Source organism: Rhinoraja longicauda, chromosome 1 (genome assembly GCF_053455715.1).
Source record: "Rhinoraja longicauda isolate Sanriku21f chromosome 1, sRhiLon1.1, whole genome shotgun sequence".
NCBI classification, from domain to species: domain Eukaryota; kingdom Metazoa; phylum Chordata; class Chondrichthyes; order Rajiformes; family Arhynchobatidae; genus Rhinoraja; species Rhinoraja longicauda.
Window position 1 is genome coordinate 117244311 of NC_135953.1, and position 22541 is coordinate 117266851.

General features: G+C 36.4%; 2 protein-coding genes across 4 annotated transcripts in view; one reads left to right on the forward strand and one right to left on the reverse strand.

Moving 5' to 3' along the window:
- The window catches only part of mfsd8 (major facilitator superfamily domain containing 8), a 48532-nt gene extending 35979 nt beyond the window's left edge, over positions 1–12553 (forward strand). The window contains exons 12-13 of one of the 3 annotated variants that reach the window (XM_078405305.1): positions 1866–2078; positions 12190–12553. In XM_078405305.1, the coding sequence (XP_078261431.1) occupies positions 1866–2057 (192 nt within the window). In that variant the 3' untranslated portion in view covers positions 2058–2078; positions 12190–12553. Of the gene's footprint in view, positions 1–1865; positions 6499–12189 lie in introns of those variants that run through there. The other 2 variants (XM_078405295.1, XM_078405285.1) reach the window with 2 other exon arrangements.
- The window catches only part of plk4 (polo-like kinase 4 (Drosophila)), a 30327-nt gene continuing 13450 nt past the window's right edge, over positions 5665–22541 (reverse strand). The window contains exons 8-16 of the mRNA XM_078405271.1: positions 21362–21466; positions 19582–19684; positions 16650–16799; positions 14087–14217; positions 12734–12828; positions 12467–12578; positions 10330–10473; positions 6881–6987; positions 5665–5887 (exon numbers count right to left, since the gene is read on the reverse strand). Of these exons, the coding sequence (XP_078261397.1) occupies positions 5794–5887; positions 6881–6987; positions 10330–10473; positions 12467–12578; positions 12734–12828; positions 14087–14217; positions 16650–16799; positions 19582–19684; positions 21362–21466 (1041 nt within the window). The 3' untranslated portion in view covers positions 5665–5793. The remainder of the gene's footprint in view (positions 5888–6880; positions 6988–10329; positions 10474–12466; positions 12579–12733; positions 12829–14086; positions 14218–16649; positions 16800–19581; positions 19685–21361; positions 21467–22541) is intronic.

Sequence of the window (22541 nt, forward strand, 5' to 3'; positions counted from 1 at the left end):
TCTCTCTTGAATGCATTCAGAGAATTGGCCTCCACTGCCTTCTGAGGCAGTGGATTCCACAGATTTACAACTCTTTTTACAAGATTTCCAATACATTTAAAATCGAGAACTCTTGGTTCTCCTGGTATTGTCAAACTATATTTATAGTTGCCAGTAAATTAAAAATATATGAATAAATTATGCTGCTGTTGTTCTCTACATTATTTACATTGTTATCTATCTTTTTGTGTCATCCACCATCTTGAATATGTGGTTTCTCCACGATAAGTTAATTTATAAAACTTAATGGCTGTAGCCACAGCACAAATTTGTGTGGTACACCACAAGTCACCCTGGTAAAATGAATTCATAGGCATTAATATGTCTCTGAACGTTTGGACAGGTACATGGATGGGAAACGTTTAGAAAAGTTTACAGGTCAAATGCAAATTGGAATAGCATAGATGATATTTTGGTCAGCGTGGACAAGTTGGGCCGAAGAGCTTGTTTCCGTGTTGTATGAGTTTTGGGACTAAAGCAATGTGATTTGTCCAAAAAAAGAGTACCGATTACATTACCATCTCATCATCTGAAATTTTGAAGGTATTCATTAACTCCAGGCTTAAATCTAGACTTTAGTAACTTCCTGATATTAAATATTGGGATGTACTGGGTGTGCACATTTTTCCAAAACAAAGGACTATTTAATTAATCAAAATAAATTTGCAAGATTAGTTAGGATGATTTACCTTCTTTATCATCTAATCCTGAGAATTTGTTATTAATTTTAATATTTTCTTCGGTTTCGTTATTTGGATTATCTTAATTTTGTCAAATTCTGACCCGTGATTTAATGTGAATTTCTTCAGAATGTATATTGTGTTATCCATGTCCTTGGCTGTAATTGCTTCTACAAAATAATAATATCATATATACATACAGCCGGAAACAGGCCTTTTTCGGCCCTCCAAGTCCGTGCCGCCCAGTGATCCCCGTACATTAACACTATCCTACACCCACTAGGGACAATTTTTACATTTACCCAGCCAATTAACCTACATACCTGTACGTCTTTGGAGTGTGGGAGGAAACCGAAGATCTCGGAGTAAACCCACGCAGGTCACGGGGAGAACGTACAAACTCCTTACAGTGCAGCACCCGTAGTCAGGATCGAACCTGAGTCTCCGGCGCTGCATGTGCCGCCCACGTCTTCTGTTTCCCCTATTTTATTTAGAATCACAATATTCCAAACCATTATTTTTCCCCTAACGTGATTGTAATCTTCTGCTCTCCATGTATTTTTCATTTCATATTGCCTCTGTATAGCTCTTATCAATTGCTTTCCAACCTCTTGTTATTTATATCTCACCCCTAAGATTTTAGTCTGTGCTGCACCAATTTTCAAAACATGATGAGCAAAGTTGTTCTTGTGGCTGCTGGTAAATTGGCTACTAAAAATAGCTGGTTCAAATCACATTGAAATATTGATGATCAATTAGGAAGAATGGGTTTGCGTACAGTATATTGGACGATGTCTTGCAAGAACGGGGTGGGAACTTATTTCATTTGTTTGCAAACCAGTGGGATACAGAATGCCAATAACAATATATTTACCTGTATGGCATAACTTCATGACGAGCTGGAGAAAATGATTTAAAAGAAAACATGTTTGATTTTATTTAATATTAGCACTACTGACATATAATAAAATCTTGAACTGCAATTTGATCACTCTACCCTCTCCCATGTGATACTAATGATTACTATCAGTGCCATAATTTTAAAGAGGATGAAGTAGAGTTGGGAAGAAATTTTATAAAATAATTCTATGGCTATATTTTGTGCAAAAGCTCATAGTATCTAAGTCTCTCATTTTTAAACTTTAGGGTATTTACATGGGGTGGTTAACAGCCTCTGGAAGTGGAGCACGCACACTTGGACCAGCCTTTGTTGGTCAAGTTTATCCTCGTTATGGACCTCGATGGACATTTGGCCCCCTATGCGGGATAGCGATAGCAGCTACAATACTTGTTGGACTGATGTACAGAAAACTCATAGGATTCTCAATCCGATATTAGACTATACAGCAATGCTAAACTGTAAGGAACAAAAATACATTTATGGATATAGTGTTAACAAAACTAAATTGCACTTTATTTTATTAACTACTGAAGTTAATAATGGGGTTCAACTGTAACTGCTTTCTAATCTATTCAGTCTACTTGCAACAGTTTAACTTCTGCGTAAAATTGTAATGTTCATATAGATGTGATAGGTGTACTTTTTAAAATCTACCAATTTTGAAATGACAAATATTGCAAGCTATTTTATTTTTAGATTTTTAGGTGGAACATGAAAAGTAAGTTTAAGCATATTGTGAATGGTGCCTCTGGATGAAGCTTCAGGTATATTTTTGTATTTCACTGTAGACATCCATAATTAAGTCTTAAATAATATGCTTTACATAGGTACAAGTTGTCTTTGAAACCATTAATGCACAAGTTTGTTTATGTTAAAAACCCAGCCATGCAGATAACTGCAAGCTAGCATTGACTTTGGTGTTAGGGAAATCCCTTTCCCAGTTAGCACAACTGTATAGAACCACATCAGGAATTGAATGCTTACACAGCTGTTACATGGAGATGAGAATTTTTGTTCTGCAGCGAGTCCTGTCAAAAGGGGATGCGTAAAGGTATCTTCAGATACACCCATCAGGAAATATTCAGACTAGGGGGAGAAAAAGGTGTGAGAGGCTGCCTTTTGCTGATCAAGGTGAGGAAAACTAGGAGGTAGAGACAATCGGGATATTTAGGTCAGTCAGATGGTCATCTCAATTGATATCACCAAGAACCAGATGATGCAACAAATTCATTTGATGAAGTTACCTTCTCAGTATCACCTCATCTGCTTTGGTCCTCTCTCAGCATTGTTCTCACTTTATTTTTGGAGCACTATTTTCCATTAACTACTTTTGCCTTTCAGTCTCTAACTTTCTTGATCATTTTTAAAAAAAGACCTCACAATACATTTATGTGCAAGAGCAGTAAACCACACAAATAATCTTGTGAATTAAAACTAATTTTACATATGGGGTTTACTATTATAACGGACTCAGTTGCATCATTCACTCCTATGAACTAGTCAAAGCCTGTTATAAAGTTAGTGATATTGTAAGCTGAATTGCAGAGGTAAATATTTAACTCGTTATGCTCACCAGATTATTCTAGAACTTCAAACAATGAGGAGCAAATAAATTTGAAGAAACAAGGCCAGATTCACATGTTAAGCTGATTTATTTCACAGCAAAGTAAATGTAGTTAGAATTGGAGTTGCTACATTCAGATCAATACAAATGAAATCCAAAGCTAGGTGCTGGGAATCTGAAATAGAAACTGAAAATACTGGAAAAATGCAGGTTAGACAGTATCTGTTAGATTTGAAACATAAATCGGTTTCTCTTTCCACAGATGCAGTCTGACCTGCTTAAAAATTTCAGCAGTTTGTTTCAAATCTAGACAAATTCATCCTGTGAAGATTTTTTTTAAAAATTGGTATATCATGTACATAAAGTTATCCTCTGGCAATCCATTTATAAAAGCTCTCAAACTCTACTTTTTTTGCAGCCTCCTACCTCAGTCTTTCAATGTTGACATTAACAGCTAGTAAAGACTATCAACAAGACTGATTTATAAACAGTAGAGGAACATCAGTGTTAGTTCATTCACATCTAACTTTCAGCTTTCTCATAATTTAGAAATCGGATGTAATTTCAAGTAATACCAACTTCTATTAAAAATCTGATGCCAATATGAAAATTAAGATGCAGATACTGAAAATCTGAGATAAAAACTAAAAATGGTGGAAGTATGGACAAGGTTGTGCAACATCAAGTTACCATTTCAAGTCAAAGGATCCTTCATCAGTTCTGTAATTTATGGCTGGAAAATGGGCTCTTGATTTTAGCCAAGTGATAAATTTGTTCAAAATGAACATATTGAAATACTAATTTTAAAATTTCTAAATAAAAATTAGTTCTTAGTTGAGAATGGAAGACAGATTTAAACTTCAGTTTGTAGCAGAGTGGTTTCATCGGGTAAGTCCCAAAATCCAAAGGCTTGAGATTTGACTCCAATTCCAGATGTATTAGCTAATTTTGGATAATATATATTCCTTTATTCGTCCCACATCGGGGAAATTTACAATTATCATTGGTTGAGCCATACAGCATGGAAACGTTTGGCCCAACTTGCCTATGCTGACGAAGATGCCCTATCTACACTAGTCCAACCTGTCTATGTTTGGCCCATATCACTCTAAACCTTACCTTTCCTTTCCATGCACCTGTCCAAATGTCCTTTAAATGCTGATATAGCACCTTTAGTTGTTTTTTTACAGAATAAAGTTATCCAGTTTCCATTTCAGATTAACATTCAGAGTGGTGGAAATGTATTATTTTGGGAGGCGGTACAATAAGCTTGTTGAAACTTGCCAACGCTCATGCAAATAATGTATTGGAAGTAAACCAACAGAATTCCAATTCCTTGAAAAAAATGCATGTGCTAATTGCTGACTTCGAGCATCAGAACAATTAACAGCTAATTTAGTTGCTCTTTCACTAATTAGAATTTGAATAGAATGCTTAATCACCATCTTCCCCTTACACGCACTTCCTTTTAACATTAGGCAGGCAACGTTCAAATTTAGATTTTTAATGATGTGAAACTTGAAATTCATGCCGGTGGTTGCAAGAAATTTTACAGGCAAGTGGAGACCCTTTTTTTTAAAAGAAAGTCATATCCACTCTTCAGGGGAAAGAAATTGGGAAAAACTGATTTTTACAAAATCAGCAAACTTGTATAAGAGCACCAATACACAGATTGTATTAAATACAGTAAAAAATAGACAGCGTCAAGCATCATCATACAAATATATACATGTAATTTACATAATTCACATAGCAGGAATTGGTGGATTGGAATCAAACTCAATTTTCAGTATTATCTGGATTTTCCTCTCACTGGTAATTGTTACCATTTTAGCAACTAAGTACTAGTTTCACTCCAACTTCAACCCTTTATCATTTAACTACAGTTTAAGAAGGTTGGACATGGGAATTAAAAAACAATAAATACTATTACTTTAAAATCCTAATACTTTTACAAATATCAGAATGTAAGGATGTACTTGGCAAAGTTACAAATTTAGTCTGATGAGATTTTTGACTTTACATGAACAACCATCTTAAAATGGTTAATAAACACACAATATCATGTAAATGACATGAAGTCCAAGGCCCAATTCTATTTGGAAGAAGTGCTTTGCTGCGAACAACGTCAAGTAATGAAATTAGTGCATCCCTAAAATATATAACATTTATATATAAAATCATCTCTTACAAAAACAAAGTTCATATACAATTTTCTTACAAATTGTGTAAATCCCTTTTATGCACAAAAGTTAAATACAAACCTACAATTTTCCCAATTCAACTGTTATCAATGCATTGTGTTTTGTTTACTCAAAAATAACTCACATGAGAAATAGAAAAAATAAAAAATCTACCATTTACAAAAGAAAACATTACAATAAATACAAAATTATTTACATCTTTGGGTTTAACATTTACATGTGCTATATTAAACAACTTTTATCTTTTTTTAAGCATCTACTGTTAGTTATTATTCAGAAACACAATTATCAAGGGAAAGCTTATGAATTTAATTCACCAGAAAAAAAAATTCACAAGTACAAGAAACTGTTTAGAAGAAAATATTGACACTTTGAAAGATTATACATGTGTCACTGGATTCAATGTTAGTTTGTTTGATTTGCCAGCAATCCTAGGATTGATGAAAGGCATTGTAGCTTTCCTTTCACATGATCAGGAATCCTCTCATTCTGCCCATACCTGTAAAAACAAATATTTTTACTTTTTATTGAGAACAGGATTGTGGGCAATTACATAACAAATTAAAACAAATTTAATTTCAACTGTATCAGCATTAAGTAGTTAGAAATCAGCATTCTGTAGATATAGGCAGAATATAAAACAAGATGGGCTGTGGGAATTCCCAGAAGTAAAATGATTGGAGATGGAGCTGTTTCATCAGTGATAAATTGAAAGGATACCTCAATTTCAGAGTAAAATTGCAAATATGAAAACAAAAAACAATTACATCATAACCTCCACACTTATTTATTTAGCATATTTGTTTAATTATAACTTGACTAAATGCAAAATAATCTTGTGCATTAGTTATTTTTCTCATTTCTATTAACTGTAAGGATTTTACTACTCAGCAGAACAATAGGCAAAATATTATTTCAAAAGTAATAATCCCATATTAGAATTTTTGTACTCAGCTTTTCTTTTAAAATAACCCTACATTCAAGGTCAGTTACACAAATGTCACTTCCATGAATCTTTCAATTGTTTAGCCGTTAAAATTTCAAACTGTGATCTTTGGTCAAGTTGTCACCAATCATGTTTAAATTTTTTGTTTGCTGTTTTTAATAAACATTTGATGCTTTTGAAATTTGTTTAATTTTTTTTGTTGATGTTTATGAGTAGGTAGCCATGCTCTCACACAGGTTTCATATAGAAGTGTTTTCAATATGACAACCATACATCATTTGAAATAAGCTGATAAGTGAAGTTAGTATTACAGATGCACCCTTAAAATATTTGAGGATTTCCCCCCCTTTTACATCATCCCATACACAAAAGCTGTACCCATTCCTTGATTAATGTGAAGTGGTGGAAGTAGTTGCATGTGGTCTGGAAATAAATAGTATTGTAATTCAACTGTTATTTTAATCCAGTTAATATTTCACATTGAGGAGCAATTCTACTATAAACTGAAATATCTGAATTGGACATGTACAATAAAAAAGTACTTACCTGATTGATTGCCCCTGAGGAGATGTGTAAACAACAGATGTAACTCCAGCTTGCACCAGGAGCTGAGAACCATCATTAAATTGAACCCAGACTTCCCCACTGTTGAGCTGTCAAATATGGAATATCAAATATAAGTTGTAGGCCCAGTTTTTCTAGTGTTCTATCACATAGTCACTGCGTGGTAACAAGCCCTTTGGCCCATCTTGCCCACGCTGACCAACGTGCCCCCATCCACACAAGACCCACCTGACTGTGCTTGGGACATAACCCTCTAAACCTATTCCATCCATTCTCCTAAACATTATGATAGCACCTACCTCAATTACCGGCAGCTCGTTACATATACCCACCACTCTGTGTTAAAAAAAAAATACTCCTCAGGTTCCTATTAAATTCCCCTCCCCCACTTTAAACCTATGTCATCTAGTTCTCGATTCCCCTAATTGAGGCAAAGGACTGTGCATTTACCTGATCTATTCCTCTGATGATCTTTTACACCTCAAGAAGATCACCTCTCATCCTCCTGCACTCCCAAGGAATAAAGTCATAGCCTGCTCCACCTCTTCCTACAGCTCAGGCCCACGAATCCTGGCAACATCCTCATAAATCTTCCCTGTACCCATTCTTGCTTGACACCATCTTTCCTATAACATGGTGACCAAAACCTAACATAATACTCTAAATGTGGCCTCACCAATGTCTTATATAACTGTCAAGGAATCATATTTATGTATTGGAAGTACTTACCTGCCAACTTCTACACTCAATACACTGACTGATAACAGCCAATGTGCCGGATATCTTTTTGACTGCCCTATCTACCTGTGGTGCCACTTTCAAGGACATCTGAACCTGCACTCCTAGATCTCTGCTCTACAACACTCTCCAGAGCCCTGCAATTCACCGTTTAGGTCCTGTCCTTGTTAGACTTCCCAAAATTCAACACCTCGCATTTCTCTGTATCCATCAACCAATCAAACTCTTGCTGCAATTTTTGACAACCAATCAATTACTTTAAAATCCAATACATAAATATGATTCCTATCTTGAGTTAATCCAAAAAAAAGCCCAATTACAAATGCTTATTTTGATCCTCATGTACAGTGAAAGCACAGGTAAGTTGGAAACAAACATTAAAAAAATATTTTTAAAATTTAATTCTGTGAATTTGTTATTGCTTTGAGTCTTACAATTAATTTCCATCTGCTGGTTTCTTCACCTACACCTTTGTAAAATGTTTCACTATTTTTATAATTTATTCTGGTTTACCACTCCGATTTTTTTCTCTATGAATGGCTCTGCAAAAGGGATGAGATAAATATAGTTTGTAGTCTTAAACTTATAGTCCCTTTGAGAAACCCTTAGGCTTAAAGATGATATCTCCTATGGCATTTCCTTGTTTGACAAGGATATGAAGGATTTAGATGACCTGACTGAAACATTGAGGCCATCCTTAAAATTCACTGAAGCCAGCATTCATTGTAGTGATGATGTGCAACTGGGTTTAAGAGAAATATAATCACTGAAATTAAGTTCTCGAGAAAGTAGGGGTTTGAGCTGAAAATGACGCCAAAAACATGAAGAATCTATTTACATGAGTGGATGGAATCTGAAATGGACATTGACAGGAATGTTCATAAAAGGAATGAGAAATAATTACTGGTGTGCAGAAAAGTTGGGGGAATGGGACAAAAGTAGATTGGAAGTGTCCATTGGCAATCTGCTAGGAAAGATATTCTATAATTTATACCTTTGAATCCAAGACTATTGAATGGAATTAAGGTATAGATCATTCAGGATATATTTAAGAAATGTGAAAGTTTTGAAGCACTGAATTATGCCACTCAGTTTTCTTCACATCAGAAATATTTCTGCACATGATAATCTGCAAACATTTTTGTAAAATAGTTGTATAATGGAATGAAATTTCAGCACACATGGAGATGGCATGGTTTAAGATTCTCAAATATCGACACCAATTTCAAAATTAAATCAATACTAATGTGATACTTGCATTCCCCATTCATTGTTTAGACATCAAAATGCACATTACACTGATCAGATTACTCAGAACGGCTGCAAAATCCTTTGCTATATTTTCTAAACTCAATTAGTAGCTTCAATGCCAATAAGTGGTGACGGACAGCTCCTCCTCACAAACCTTTCAGCTTTCTATCATTTTCCTTCTTTCCTGTCCCCCACTCCCAGCCAAGTTGTTAATTGGAAATGTACCTGAATATCTGCATCAACTGTATGAGATTTCCAAGCCAAACCATCAATACTAGTTATAGGAAAACAGGGCAACATTACATCTGGAGTTAATTCAATAGAACTCCGAGATGGACATTTTGAAAGAGAAGTTGAAAACTGCAATATAAACCACTTTATAACTTAACTCAAAGGCAGATTCAGTAAGCTGGCTGATATCGATTGGAAAATGGGGAGTGGGAAAGTCTGCTGTTAGAGGGCTATTTATATCACTTGCTTCTTCAGGAGCTGGAGGCAAACACTTTGGTGGCAAGAACACTTTATCCACTTTGGTGGCAAGAACAGGAAAGCAGACTATTATCTGAATGGTGGCCGATTAGGAGAAGGGGAGATGCAACGAGACCTGGGTGTCGTGGTACACCAGTCATTGAAAGTAGGCATGCAGGTGCAGCAGGCAGTGAAGAAAGCGAATGGTATGTTGGCATTCATAGCGAGGGGATTTGAGTATAGGAACAGGGAGGTTCTGCTGCAGTTGTACAGGGCATTGGTGAGACCACACCTGGAGTATTGCGTACAGTTTTGGTCTCCAAATCTGAGGAAAGACATTCTTGCCATAGAGGGAGTACAGAGAAGGTTCAGCAGATTGATTCCTGCGATGGCAGGACTTTCATATGAAGAAAGACTGGATAGACTCGGCTTGTACTCGCTGGAATTTAGAAGATTGAGGGGGGATCTTATAGAAACTTACAAAATTCTTAAGGGGTTGGACAGGCTAGATGCAGGAAGATTGTTCCCGATGTTGGGGAAGTCCAGAACAAGGGGTCACAGTTTAAGGATAAGGGGGAAGTCTTTTGGGACCGAGATGAGAAAGTTTTTTTTCACACAGAGTGGTGAATCTGTGGAATTCTCTGCCACAGAAGGTAGTTGAGGCCAGTTCATTGGCTATATTTAAGAGGGAGTTAGATGTGGCCCTTGTGGCTAAAGGGATCAGGGGGTATGGAGAGAAGGCAGGTACGGGATACTGAGTTGGATGATCAGCCATGATCATATTGAATGGCGGTGCAGGCTCGAAGGGTCGAATGGCCTACTCCTGCACCTATTTTCTAGGTTTCTATTATTCAGATGCAACTATGCTGAGTTAAAATTCATCAAGTTCATCAATGTTCAAATAATTTGCTCATGAACATGGTTAAGCAACAAAATATCAGTTGAATATTAAGAGACTTAAAACTATGTCATACCTGAGATGCCCAGCCAACATTAGGTACAAAAACTGATTTCAGCACCTGTCCTGGACTTGGAGATATTACAGTCTGTGTTGAAGGTGCAGATTTATTCTTAACATCAGTGAAAGTTGTTAAAATTGATTCTTCAGAGAAACAAATCTGAAAAATTAAAATAGCAAAATGAATGTTACATTTTTAAAATAAATTTCTCACATAACAAGATATAGGTAGTGGTGTGCAAGGTATAAAAAAGGTTTTGTTTTGCCTATGGAACTGCAATAGATCGCATTAACTAGCAATGACAGACGAGGAAAGATTTTTAAATAATTACAACTTTAGTTTGCATTTACCCGGGCGGAATATGAGGAACAGCACCTTATATTCCGCCTAACTCAATGACATGAACATTGAATTCTCCAATTTCAAGGAATACGCACCTTCTCTATTCTCTCCTTTTATCTACTCAGATTCTGTCACGCTCAGCCTTCTTTCCAAACCACCCAATCACATTGTTTATTTCCCTTATCCCTACTTCATCTGCCCATCACTCCTCATGCTGAATCCCCTGCCCCTTGCAGTTATTTCTATCTGCCACATTTCTTTTTTGGTTACTCTTCACCTTCCTTTCTTACCAGAATCCAGAATCTTCAGCCTTGTGTTCTCCACATTACCTCCTAGCCTCTGGTGCTATCTCCACTCTTCCCTTCCCCATCTGACATCTGCCAAATAACCTTTCCTCACCTGTACTGCCTATCGCATGGTAGCTCTTATCCCACCCTCCATCTCTTCCCCTCTACCCTTTCAGTCTAGATGAAGGGTCTCCACTCCCCATTTCCCTCCAGATACTGCCTAGCCTACTGAGTTTTTCCAGCAGCTCTTCTTTCTTTGTAGAGTCAGTTTAGAGTTGGCTCCTTAATTATACTTCAATAGCATATTAAAGAGTCTTTAGAAGATACAAATTCAAGAAGAGCGTTTTCAGAGGTCAATTAGAAATAAGACGTCAAAAGCCTTGATGGATATACGGGTGAATCTAAGCTGCAACCAGTGGTTCCAATATTAACTGCTGGCATTCGGCAAGTTAGTTATAAGTAAGCCCCAGACTTTGCAGACTCACTACAAGTTTGGGTTTAACTGAGTGGAATTTATTGATGGAATTTTACATTCCTGGGAATCCACAGGGCTACACTAGGAAAACAAAATCACCTTTGACCCTATGCCTATTGCATATGATTGTAGACCCTATTTATTTCAACGGCAATTTTCCAATGTGGGGAGGAAAGTTATTTTGTTTTAAAACAAAGTAAATTAATAGTTTTTAATGATGAACATGTTTTCGGTGCTCTTATTGCTTTAAAAAAAAATTAGAAACACTTATCTGACGCAAACAAACACCAGATTGCCATTTAGAAAAAAAAGGCATAAAGTGCTGGGTTAACTTGGTAGGTTAGGCAGCGTCGCTGGCGATAGGTGATGTTTTGGGTTGGGACCCCTTTCTGCCTCTGAACTGATGTTTCATTTTATTATTTGCATCCATTGAAAGAGCTTTTAAATGTCTTTTGAACACCAGAGACATCTAACTGTCAAAGGGCCTCATAGCTTTGTTTCCTGCCAATTCTTGAGGCTGGTGGTTCAAGACAATCCTGTCCAAGTACTAAACACCCCAGATTGGAGGACCAGCAAGATTGGCCCACTGTGTCTGACCCAGATGATTGCAGATTGCTGGACAAGTTTGCAAGAAGATCCATTCTGTTGCTGTCTAAATAATTGGAAGACTGAATGAAATATTCCTTCCAATGCAGAGTGCTGTAGCTTCTTGCAACCACCAAACCAATAACTTAAATACATAATTTTGTTAATGTATTTTACATGTTTCAGGTACCAATTATCAGCTCACATCACAAGAAAGCTCTGAAAGGGATGGACCAATGTATTCACTTTTTAATATACCAAATGGGCATGCAAATCTAAATCAGTCTAGAAGCCAGAAACTCATGCAACTTCAAGATCAACCTTTCCCCAACAGAATATCTGATCTCTTTCTGAATTGAAGTGACACATTTAACATGCTTTCCTTTGTAACAATCTGATATGCCAAAGATGCCACCAACAAGAAAAAGTTTAATTTGTGAATAATAAATAAATGGCTGCTTACTGAAGGACTAATGCTTGCAGTTTGGTTCTGAATCAGTGGTTGCTCCTGCACTGCATGCTTTCGATCCACTGTTGAAGTTGGGGATCGCGTGGAATCAATGTTTGCAGGCCGCCTATTTTGTGTAATAGAATTTGTCAGTGAATGATTCAATTAGTCAAGTTTAAAATGTTATTTTCAACCTTCCTTTTTAAATTATGTTTTCAAATAGACTTTTTTTCTATTTCCAACTTTCTGAATTGCGTAATACGATTAATAGATATATTGTACCTTCCAATAATTATTGGGAAAAATGAAATCTGCTTTTCCTTTCTACCTTCTTGTGCAGCTATAATTGATTCCAGCTCTAGACAAGTTTGATGAGCCTGTGGGACAGAAATATAAGACATTAAACAAGATCATAACTATTTAAGTAGGATTGTTATTCAATATCATTGTTCTGCTCGTTTTCTATAATCAAAGCTTTATACTACACATTCTCAAGTATTCTTCTAACCATTGGATTTCTGTTGAGCAATATCGTGTTAAATATCAAATTTGAATAACTAGAATGGCTTAACCCATGAACTGGATGTCAGAGGTTCTGGGGGCAAAGGCAGGAGAATGGGGTTGAGAGAGAAAGATAGATCAGCCACGGTTGAATGGCAGAATAGATGGGCCAAATAGCTTAATTTTGCTCCTAGAATTTATAGACTGTTTTTTTCAAGGTCAGAATATCCACATTAATCCTCAAAAAAAAAACAAAGCTCAGCTCCTATCAAAATCAATAACAGTTCTTTAGTGTACAAGCAGATACTCTGGTGTCCATAACTGTGATCTCATTATTAAATAATCCATTCCCAATTGGAATTGTACCCACACAAAAATGTATAATCACCCTCAAAATGCAATTTTTCCTTATCACGATAGGTTCTATACTCTTGCTTCCCATCTCCATCACAAAACATTGTTAAGTAGCTTAATGGACTTTTAAATAAACTATGGCTTCAATAATGTACGGCCAAGATAATTTAAGATACAGTCATTTTTACCCTAAAGAATTGTGTTGTGTGATTGACCATTACTGGATAGTTAATATCTTGTGACCAAACAGATTCATGCTTCCTCTTATAAATCTATAGAAATTAAATCATCTTGGGTAAATGAAATATAGAAGGAAAATATTTTGTATTTATTGTTGGGTCTATCGGCTTATTTATCTTTCATTCCAATCAATCACAGCACAAGAAGAGAATTATTTAGTCACAAGACACAAAAATCAATATAGTGATGTTCTTGGTTATGTATATTCTAGCAAGATTATAATTTTTATGATTAATTACGTTTTTTTTTAAATGCTTATGAATAATAAAAGTCAACGTGGAAAAAAAACCCGACCACAGTAAAACTCTGATAAAGCAGCATCCTATTGTTTGGAATTCCAGTCCACTCATTGGTCTAAAGTGAGAGTTGGGCCTCGAGTACAACTGTGGGGTGCAAGGCTGATGGAGTGCCATCATGGCTGGAATCTGGACTACGGGCTGGATGTGGCCAGAACCAGATTTGGGAACTAAAAGGTGGGCAGGTGTCCAAATGATGCTGGATAATTGGTGTTTAACTATACCTCAAGATTAAGAGTTTTACCTCCTGTGCATGTTCCACATAACATTTTATTTCTTCACCCAGGTCGTTCATTTTTCCTCCTCTGAGTGTGTGAGATTTCCCAGATTTTTCTATGATACGAATAATCTCTGATGTCTTGTTAACTTTTGCCCCTGTTAAAAAAAATATCAAGATTATTCCAATCAGGGATGATCATCTTGGATTGATTAAGGGGCAAGTCCATTGACTTGGAGGTCACAAGGAGGATCAATGGAGTATTTGTTAAATTTAATATTAATTTTGGAAGGACGTTGCAACAAGATGTTGCACAGTAGACTGATTAAAAAAAAGTACAGCTCATGGGATGCAAATAAAAGTTTGATACAAAACTGGCTAAATAACAAGAAACAAACAGATGCCTTAGTGACAAAAGGCCGTTGGCAGTGAGATTTTGTTGTGCTCTTTTGTAACTCCCCTGCTTTATGTTACATTACAATAAGACAGGAAGGTAGGAGCTTTGATCACGATACTTAGGATATTACAAAAACTGGTTGCATGAAGGTAGGCATTAGAACACTGCAGAACATTTTCAATTACTTGGCCATGTGGACAGAAAAGTGACAAAAGTTCAGTCTGTGGTGTGATGCAATGCATCTGAGGAGGACAAACAAGACCAGACACACAATAACATGGTATTACAATGACAACTAGAGAAACATTGGGGCCTTAGAATATATGGCCATAGATGACAGAACATGAAGATTAGGTAGTTATGAAAACATTCAGTATACTTTATTGGCAGAGAGATAGAATTTAAGGAGTAGAGCAGTTATGTCTGAGCTGTATAAAACACAATTCAAACCATAACTGTACGGAGTTCTGGTCATCATATTCAAGAACTCTAAAATATATATATAGAAGATTTAAAAGGATAAGAAGAAATAGTAGACCATTTCATCAGTTGTATGTTACATCATCCAATAACATAGTGGATCACTCAAATTCAATTTTTGTTCAATTTACTGATTTGCTCAATTCTCTTTTAGTACATGAAAATGTTTCAATCTTAGTTTGGAACATGCCCAATGAGCAAATAAGATAGCATTCCAGCACTGAAAGTGCTAACCATTTGCCATCTTATGAATTAAAAATGTCTCCTCATCCTAGCACTAAATGTTTAATTCCCTTATTCCAAGGCTAAACCATTAAGCTCCAGATCCAATTTCATCCTTGTGTCAAAATGTTTTTCAATTCTTCAAAGATACCCAGAGTATAGGCCAATCTTATTTGATTTCTTCTCATACAACACTCACATCCTCGGAATCAATTTAGTACCGTAATATTCCAGTGGCATTTCAGCAGAATTTCTGCACTTATTGTATGTTCCTCCTTTTAATAGCTAATGTATTTTTTTCACAATTTTACATGTTAGACAGTTGTCTAGAGTATTTTCCAATGAATTCTGAGTCTGAAGAAAATGGGTCATATATAAGCACTCAGACCCCTGTTGCAGCTCCGGCTGCACACCTTAATTGCAGTCTGGACCCTCAACTTACTTTGAGTCAGATGCTAGACCATCAGAATTTCTAAACAATTGGATGCTGGATTAGAGCTTTACTGTATTATATACATCTTGTGAATATATTTGTGCTGCCTCCAGTGAAAAATCTGTTCTTAGCTAGATTCCAAAACTGTACACAATATTCTACATACAGTCTCATCAATGCCATGTGCAATTGCACAAAGACTTGCCTACTTATACTCCAATTACCTTGCAACAAAGGACAATTCATTTGTTTTCCTAATTACTTGCTATTATACAGGTTTACCTATTTCATAATTTACCAGACCAAGTTCCTTCTGAATAACAATTACTAATTTGCTCAGTCTTTATCATAATTCTGTTTTACAATCTTTCCCAACAAAATGAGTAATAGATTTAATACATCTTTTCATCCCATCTATATTATTTTGTAAACTGTCTTCCTCATTGCCCACTTTTCCAAAAGTGCTGAATGGAATAGAGAATCTTTGTAGGATTAATGGATACGAAAACGACTAGTTAAACCTAGAACAGAGGGTGCTGAAAAGAGATTTAATGGAGTATAAAAACAGATAAAGTAGAAAGGAAGGACCCATCAGTTAGAGATCAAGAACAATAAGATGTAAATTTGAAGTCATTTAAAGACAAGAGTTTGGTAATTTGTTTATATTTAGAGGGTGATGGGAGCTTGGGACTCTACAAAGGGCGAAAAAGGTAGAAAATGTCAGCATTTACTTTTTAATGGGTTCGCCCTTCAAGTGCCAAAATCCATAATGGTGCAGTTTATAATTACAATGTAGAATTAGGATAGTTAGCATATTTATGGACAGCACAGGTGCTCCCCCGGCTTACGATGTTTCGACTTGCGATAGTTCGACTTTGCGATGGTGCAAACGGCAGCGAGCCGCCGCTCGCTTCTGGCCACATGATGGCGTGTATTACAATGCATTTCAACTTACAATACTTTCATTCAAAGCCATAGATTTCCATGAAAAGGAAAACTAATATCTGCATGCAGCCACAAGCATAGGTTGCAGATCATTATTAATTACTTAAACTCACCATCGTAAAAACAGACTTCAGTATCAGCTTGTGGACCATTCTCCATCAACATGCATTTGCCATACTTGGTATACAGTGTAATTTTGGGGGTTTTGGATCTCACCAGCTGTACAAACTTTGATGCATACTGGTATTTCTTCCAATAGCTTTCTGAAACCAAATATGGAACAGTGAAGATGAAGTAGGAATAATTTACAGGATGTGGACTATAATGCATTTTTTAAACAACTGAATTCAATGCACTTGAATAGAAGAGTACTGTACTTCAAAGCAAACTCAAAATACTGAGAATGTAAAAAAATTGGAATAAAACAAAAACTGTTGGAAACAGCTGAATCTAATGAAATTGTAATATTTGAAATCAATGATCTTTCAGCAGTGCAACGATTATACATATACTGTTCATACATAAATGTTTGCTTAAAGATGTCTGATTAGAAGCTATTAATTTGATGAAATAGCAACAACTTGAAATATTACATTTTTTCAAACATTTAATTGCATAAGATCAAAAAAATGTTTATTTGTGGACACCTCAAATAATAGTTAATGGTATGACCACCAGGTGGCGCCGACGATGGCTGCCTCGCCAACAGTCTGTCTCGTCTTTTCAAAGGTTTCATAGGTCTTTTATTGTCACGTGATATTCGTATCACCATACAACCATACTAAACAAAAAAAGCAACAAGACACACAACTACATAAAAGTTAACATAAACATCCACCACAGCGAATTCCCCACATTCCTCACTGTGATGGAAGGCAATAAAGTCCAATCTTCCCTCTTCTCCTGCGGACCGGGCAGACGAACCATCTGATCAAAGTTCCCGCAGCCGGCGATCGAAGCCCCCGCGTCGGGACGGTCGAAGCTCCTGCAGCTTGGCGCTCCTGAAGTCGATCTCTAACCAGGAACTGCGAGCTCCACGATGTTAAGTCCGCAGGCCCCTGTGGTTGGAGCTCCCGAACTCTGTCTCCAGCAGAGGCCGCCAACTCCTCGATGCAGTGCAGACGGAGATACGATACGGGAAAAAAAACACTTCGAGGTAAGAGATTAAAAAAGTTTACCCCAACCCCCCACCTCACATAAAACAAGCTAAAGAACGCTAAAACATACATTTAACACATACTATTAAAACAACAAAGAAGGAAGGGACAGACAGACTGTTGGCGAGGCAGCCATTGGTGGCGCCACCCAGTTTCCTTCTTTGTTGTTTTTAGTTTGTTGTAAAATGTATGTTTTAGTGTACTTTTAGTTTTGTATTATGTGGCGGGTGTTGGGGGGTCTGGGAAACTTTTTTTTATCTCTTTCCCCGACGGAGATGCAACTTTTTTTCTGTGTCGTATCTGTCCGCACTGCGGCCTAACATTGTGGAGCTGGCGGCCTCTTGCTGGAGATCGATTTAGGGATCTCCAACCGCAGGAGCTTGCGGACTTTAACATCGTGGAGCTTGGGGTCCCTTGGTTGGGGACCAATTTCAGGAGCTCAAAGCCACAGGAGTTTCGACTGCCCCGATTGTGGGAGCTTCGATCACCAGCTGCGGGAGCTTCGATCGCGGATGGTTTCACACCCCTGGCCGCAGGAGAAAAAATGATAAGACTTTATTGCCTTCCATCACAGTGAGGAATGTGGAGGAGCCACTTTGGTGGATGTGTATGTTAAATTTTATGTAGTTGTGTGTCCTGTTGCATTTTTGTTATGACTGTATGGCAAATCAAATTCCTTGTAATGTTGCAAAACATACTTGGCTAATATATTATGATGATGATATTTGTGTAGTTAGATAGGTTATAGTCCATGTGATTGGTGGATACCACACTAATTAGAAATATGGAACTTGCTTGCTCATCATAAAAATGGCTTGCAAATATTTTAACAAGATTCAAATTACGAAAAGCGACAAAAGGCACCATGTTTGTCTTTTATATGATTGCATGTCAAATATGCAATTTTTAAATTTCAAACAAATTGGTTGCAAGAATTCGGGTAACATTTTTCCCTTACTACTTATGACAAGATCTTTAGGTAAAATAGCTTCTAACACTATCCAAGAGGATTAAAAAGTAAAATAGATTTGAAAAGTTATTTTAATTTTCTGCAATAAAATCAATTTCCTTTAATACCTGGCTTGATTGCAATATTTTTTCCTCCCCATAAAGATCCATACACACATTTTAAAATGGATTAAATACAACCAACCCAAATATTAAAATAATTTAATTTATTGGAGAAATTTAAAATTCTTAAGTTTGATTTATTTGATCATACAAATTTATCAATTTATGCAGCAAAAACCTACATAAAGTATTAATGTTAAAAATGCATGAAACCAGAATTTAAGATTTTGATAATTATCAGTTTGAATGAAAAGTAGTGCTTTGTACTAGAAAGGCAAAGGCCGGATGTATTTAACAAATTAATGTCTTCTTATTTATTGATAATTGCAGCTTGCAGTAATATTCAGATCTCTGGACAGGGCTATCGCTGGGAAAGCCATGCATCTTTCCCCTCTCAATTTACCCTTGAGAACTCTATGGTGAGCTGCACTCTTAGCGTGCCACATTCTATTTGGTTAAAACATTTAAATCACTTGAAGCATTTAAAGAATTGCTCTATTAAAGCTTTAAATACTGTCTTTCCGCAACTAAATAACATGGATTTTTTAAGGACATTTAAGAATGACCCACAATGTTACAGAACTAGAATCTCATACCACATTTGCTCAGTAGACTTTATATCTGAAGAGTATTAATGAAATGAAATAGATTTACATTCTCACATTGAGGCTTCTGAATTAGGAATTAAGCAACATAGCCATTGTTTCATATAGCCCACAGTTATGTACAAAACATCTTCTTGAAACTATAATTCTGGCAGCTTTCTCTAATACATGTTATATCATCAAGTAATCTATTCACTATTACTAATCGTTACCTGGTAAGTCATCAAAACTGTAAACAAATACTTCCTCTGGTGGAGACGGTGGTCTGTTATCTATTGGGAAGCCTCTTCCTTCATTAGGATGATAAATATGGATCTACATAAATTAAATGTCACAAGCATTATCTTTAAAATCATTTTGTTAAGAATCCAGAGTATAAGAGAATGTTAGATTTAATTAAATCTCGAGCAAAAACAAGATTATAAATCTGCATTCCTTGATTTAGAAATATTGGTTAGTGAATTTCCAATATAAATTCACTGATTCATTAGGGTATTTTTTCTCTATTTACTAATCCATGTCTCTCAACAATGCACCTGCTCAAAGAAATACACTGCATGAAACTATTCCTAATTCAAATCTCTCCACCTTCTTGATTTTCACAACTTGGCTTAGTCTTACAGCATGGAAACAGGCCCTTTGGCCCAACTTGCCACACCGGCCAAAGTGTCCCATCTACACTGGTCCCACTTGCCTGCATCTGGCCCATATCTCTCTAAACACGTCCTATCCACGTATCTGTCTAAATGGTTCTTAAACATTGCGATAGCATCTGCCTAAAATACATCCTCCGGCAGCTTGTTCCAATACATCCACCATCCTTTGTGTGAAAAAGTTACCTATTAGGTTCCTACTAAATCCTTCCCCCCTCACCTTGAACCTATGTCCTCTGGTTCTTGATTCCCCTACTCTGGGCAAGAGACCATGTGCATCTACCCAATCTATTCCTCTCATAATTTTGTACACCTCTATAAGATCACCCCTCATCCTCCTGCACTCCAAGGAATAGAGTTCTTGCCTTCTCAACCTCTCTCTACAGCTCAGGCCCTGGACTCCTGGAAACATCTTCATAAGTCTTCTTTGCACCGTTTCCAGGTTTCAACATCTTTCCCGTAACATGGTGCCCAAAACAGAACTAATCTAAATGCAGCCTTACCAACATCTTATACAACTGCAACATGACCTCCCAACTTCTATACTCAATGCTCTGACTGATGAAGGCCGATGTGCCAAAAGCCTTTTTGACCATCCTATCTACCTGTGATGCCACCTTCAACCTGGATCCCTCGGCTCCATAACACTCACTGTTCACTGATTCAGTTCTGCCCTCGTTAGTGCTCCCAAAATGCAACACCTCACATTTCTCTATTAAATTCTATCAACCATTTCTCAGCTCACTTGCCCAACCAATTAAGATCCTGCTGCAATTTTTGAGAACCATCTTCACTATCTACAACGCCACCCACTTTTGTGTCTTCTGCAAACTTGCTAACCAATGCCGTGTACATTCTCATCCCAATCATTGATATAGATACAGAGGACAAACAGCAACGGGCCCAGCACCAAACCCCAAGGCCCACCACTAGTCATAGGCCTCCAGTCTGAAAAGCAACCTTCCACCATCACCTTCTGCTTCCTTCCATGAAACCAATTTTCTATCCTTTCAGCTATCTTTCCTTGAATCCCATGGGATCTAACCTTCCAGAGCAGACTTAAGGAAATATTTTCCACAAATGTAATTCTTTTGTGATTTGAAGTATACCTGTAAAAGATGTATGATGCCCAGCCATGTCCATATTAGTGGGTTAGGTTGAATATAGTTATGAGAAAACATTATCCCTTGACAAGAACCAGAATGATACAATTTTTCATAAAATTATGATCAAACCTGTAGTTTATAATTTAGTGAATTCTCCCTTTCCCCAGTATTCTCATTTAAAATAAATGTGAAAAAGTACAACATTGAAACAAATGATCAAACATTTAACCTACCATGTTGCCATCGCAGGATATTCTAAGTACTTCCCTTACACATTCTTGAGCACCACTCCCTCTCAAAAGCTCCATACACACTTCTTCTGAGTCAAGAATACTGACCTGAACAACATGAGTAATTAGTCATAGCTGCATATCAAGACAATTACATAAAATACACAACGTGACAATGTTTAGACGAAACACAATTTTTTTTTCCTATTCCATTTGCCTCATCTCGGCCTTTCAACATTCCTTTATTTTTTTTCCTTATTCATGCCTGTTTTCCTTTACAATGTTGGCGTTACCTGTCTCAAGCAGTTTTTTTGTAAATAACAATTTCTATTTCTTAATCATTCACGAGGTACTTCTCCTTATTTATATAAATATATTTAAAAAATTGATAATATAGATTCTAGATGTAGATAATACCTGCAATAGAAAACTTTCTATGAGAATCCCAGCTAGTGTAATTCATTAATAGTCCTAAAGATCTCCAAGTCCACTTTCTTTGTTTTTGAAAAACTCCAGCTTGTCAATCCTTCTAGAAAATTGCAACTATTATTCTGACAAACTTGTAAAACTTTTTGCACTTACTTCAGTGTTTTTGTGTTTGTTCTGAAGTAGGGTAATTAACAGGACATCAAAATGTGGCATGGCCTCAAACAACCAAAAATTCACCACAGATTTTCTAAAAACGCCCCAATTGAATTAAATTTCAGTTTCTGAGAAAGCTTTGGTTATTATAGTACCCTATTTCAATGCTTCATACCCGTCTTTCAAATACTTTCTCCAATAATTGTAATTATCCAACAGGTTATTTTATATTGGCTATTTACCCAAACAGAATTGATCTGCATGGCAATGAAATGGCACAATAATCTGCTGCCTCCAATAGTTGCTGGCAGATTAGGTGATTCTTAGAAGACTGATTTTACATCAAAATCTTAGGTGATCAACAAAAAGAATAATAGAAATGAATTTGCTAAAGTATTCACACCTAATCTAGATCTTCGGAGAAAACTTCAGATTATTAAAAATTGCATTTATAAAACATTTTTCAAGACTTCTGGCTTTGAAACAGAAATGTTTAAAGTGTAAGCATTACTATTACATTAGAAACATGCTAATCCAGTTGTGCACAAAACAAAAATCAGATTATCATTTGTTTAAGTAATGCTAATTGTGGTATAAATAA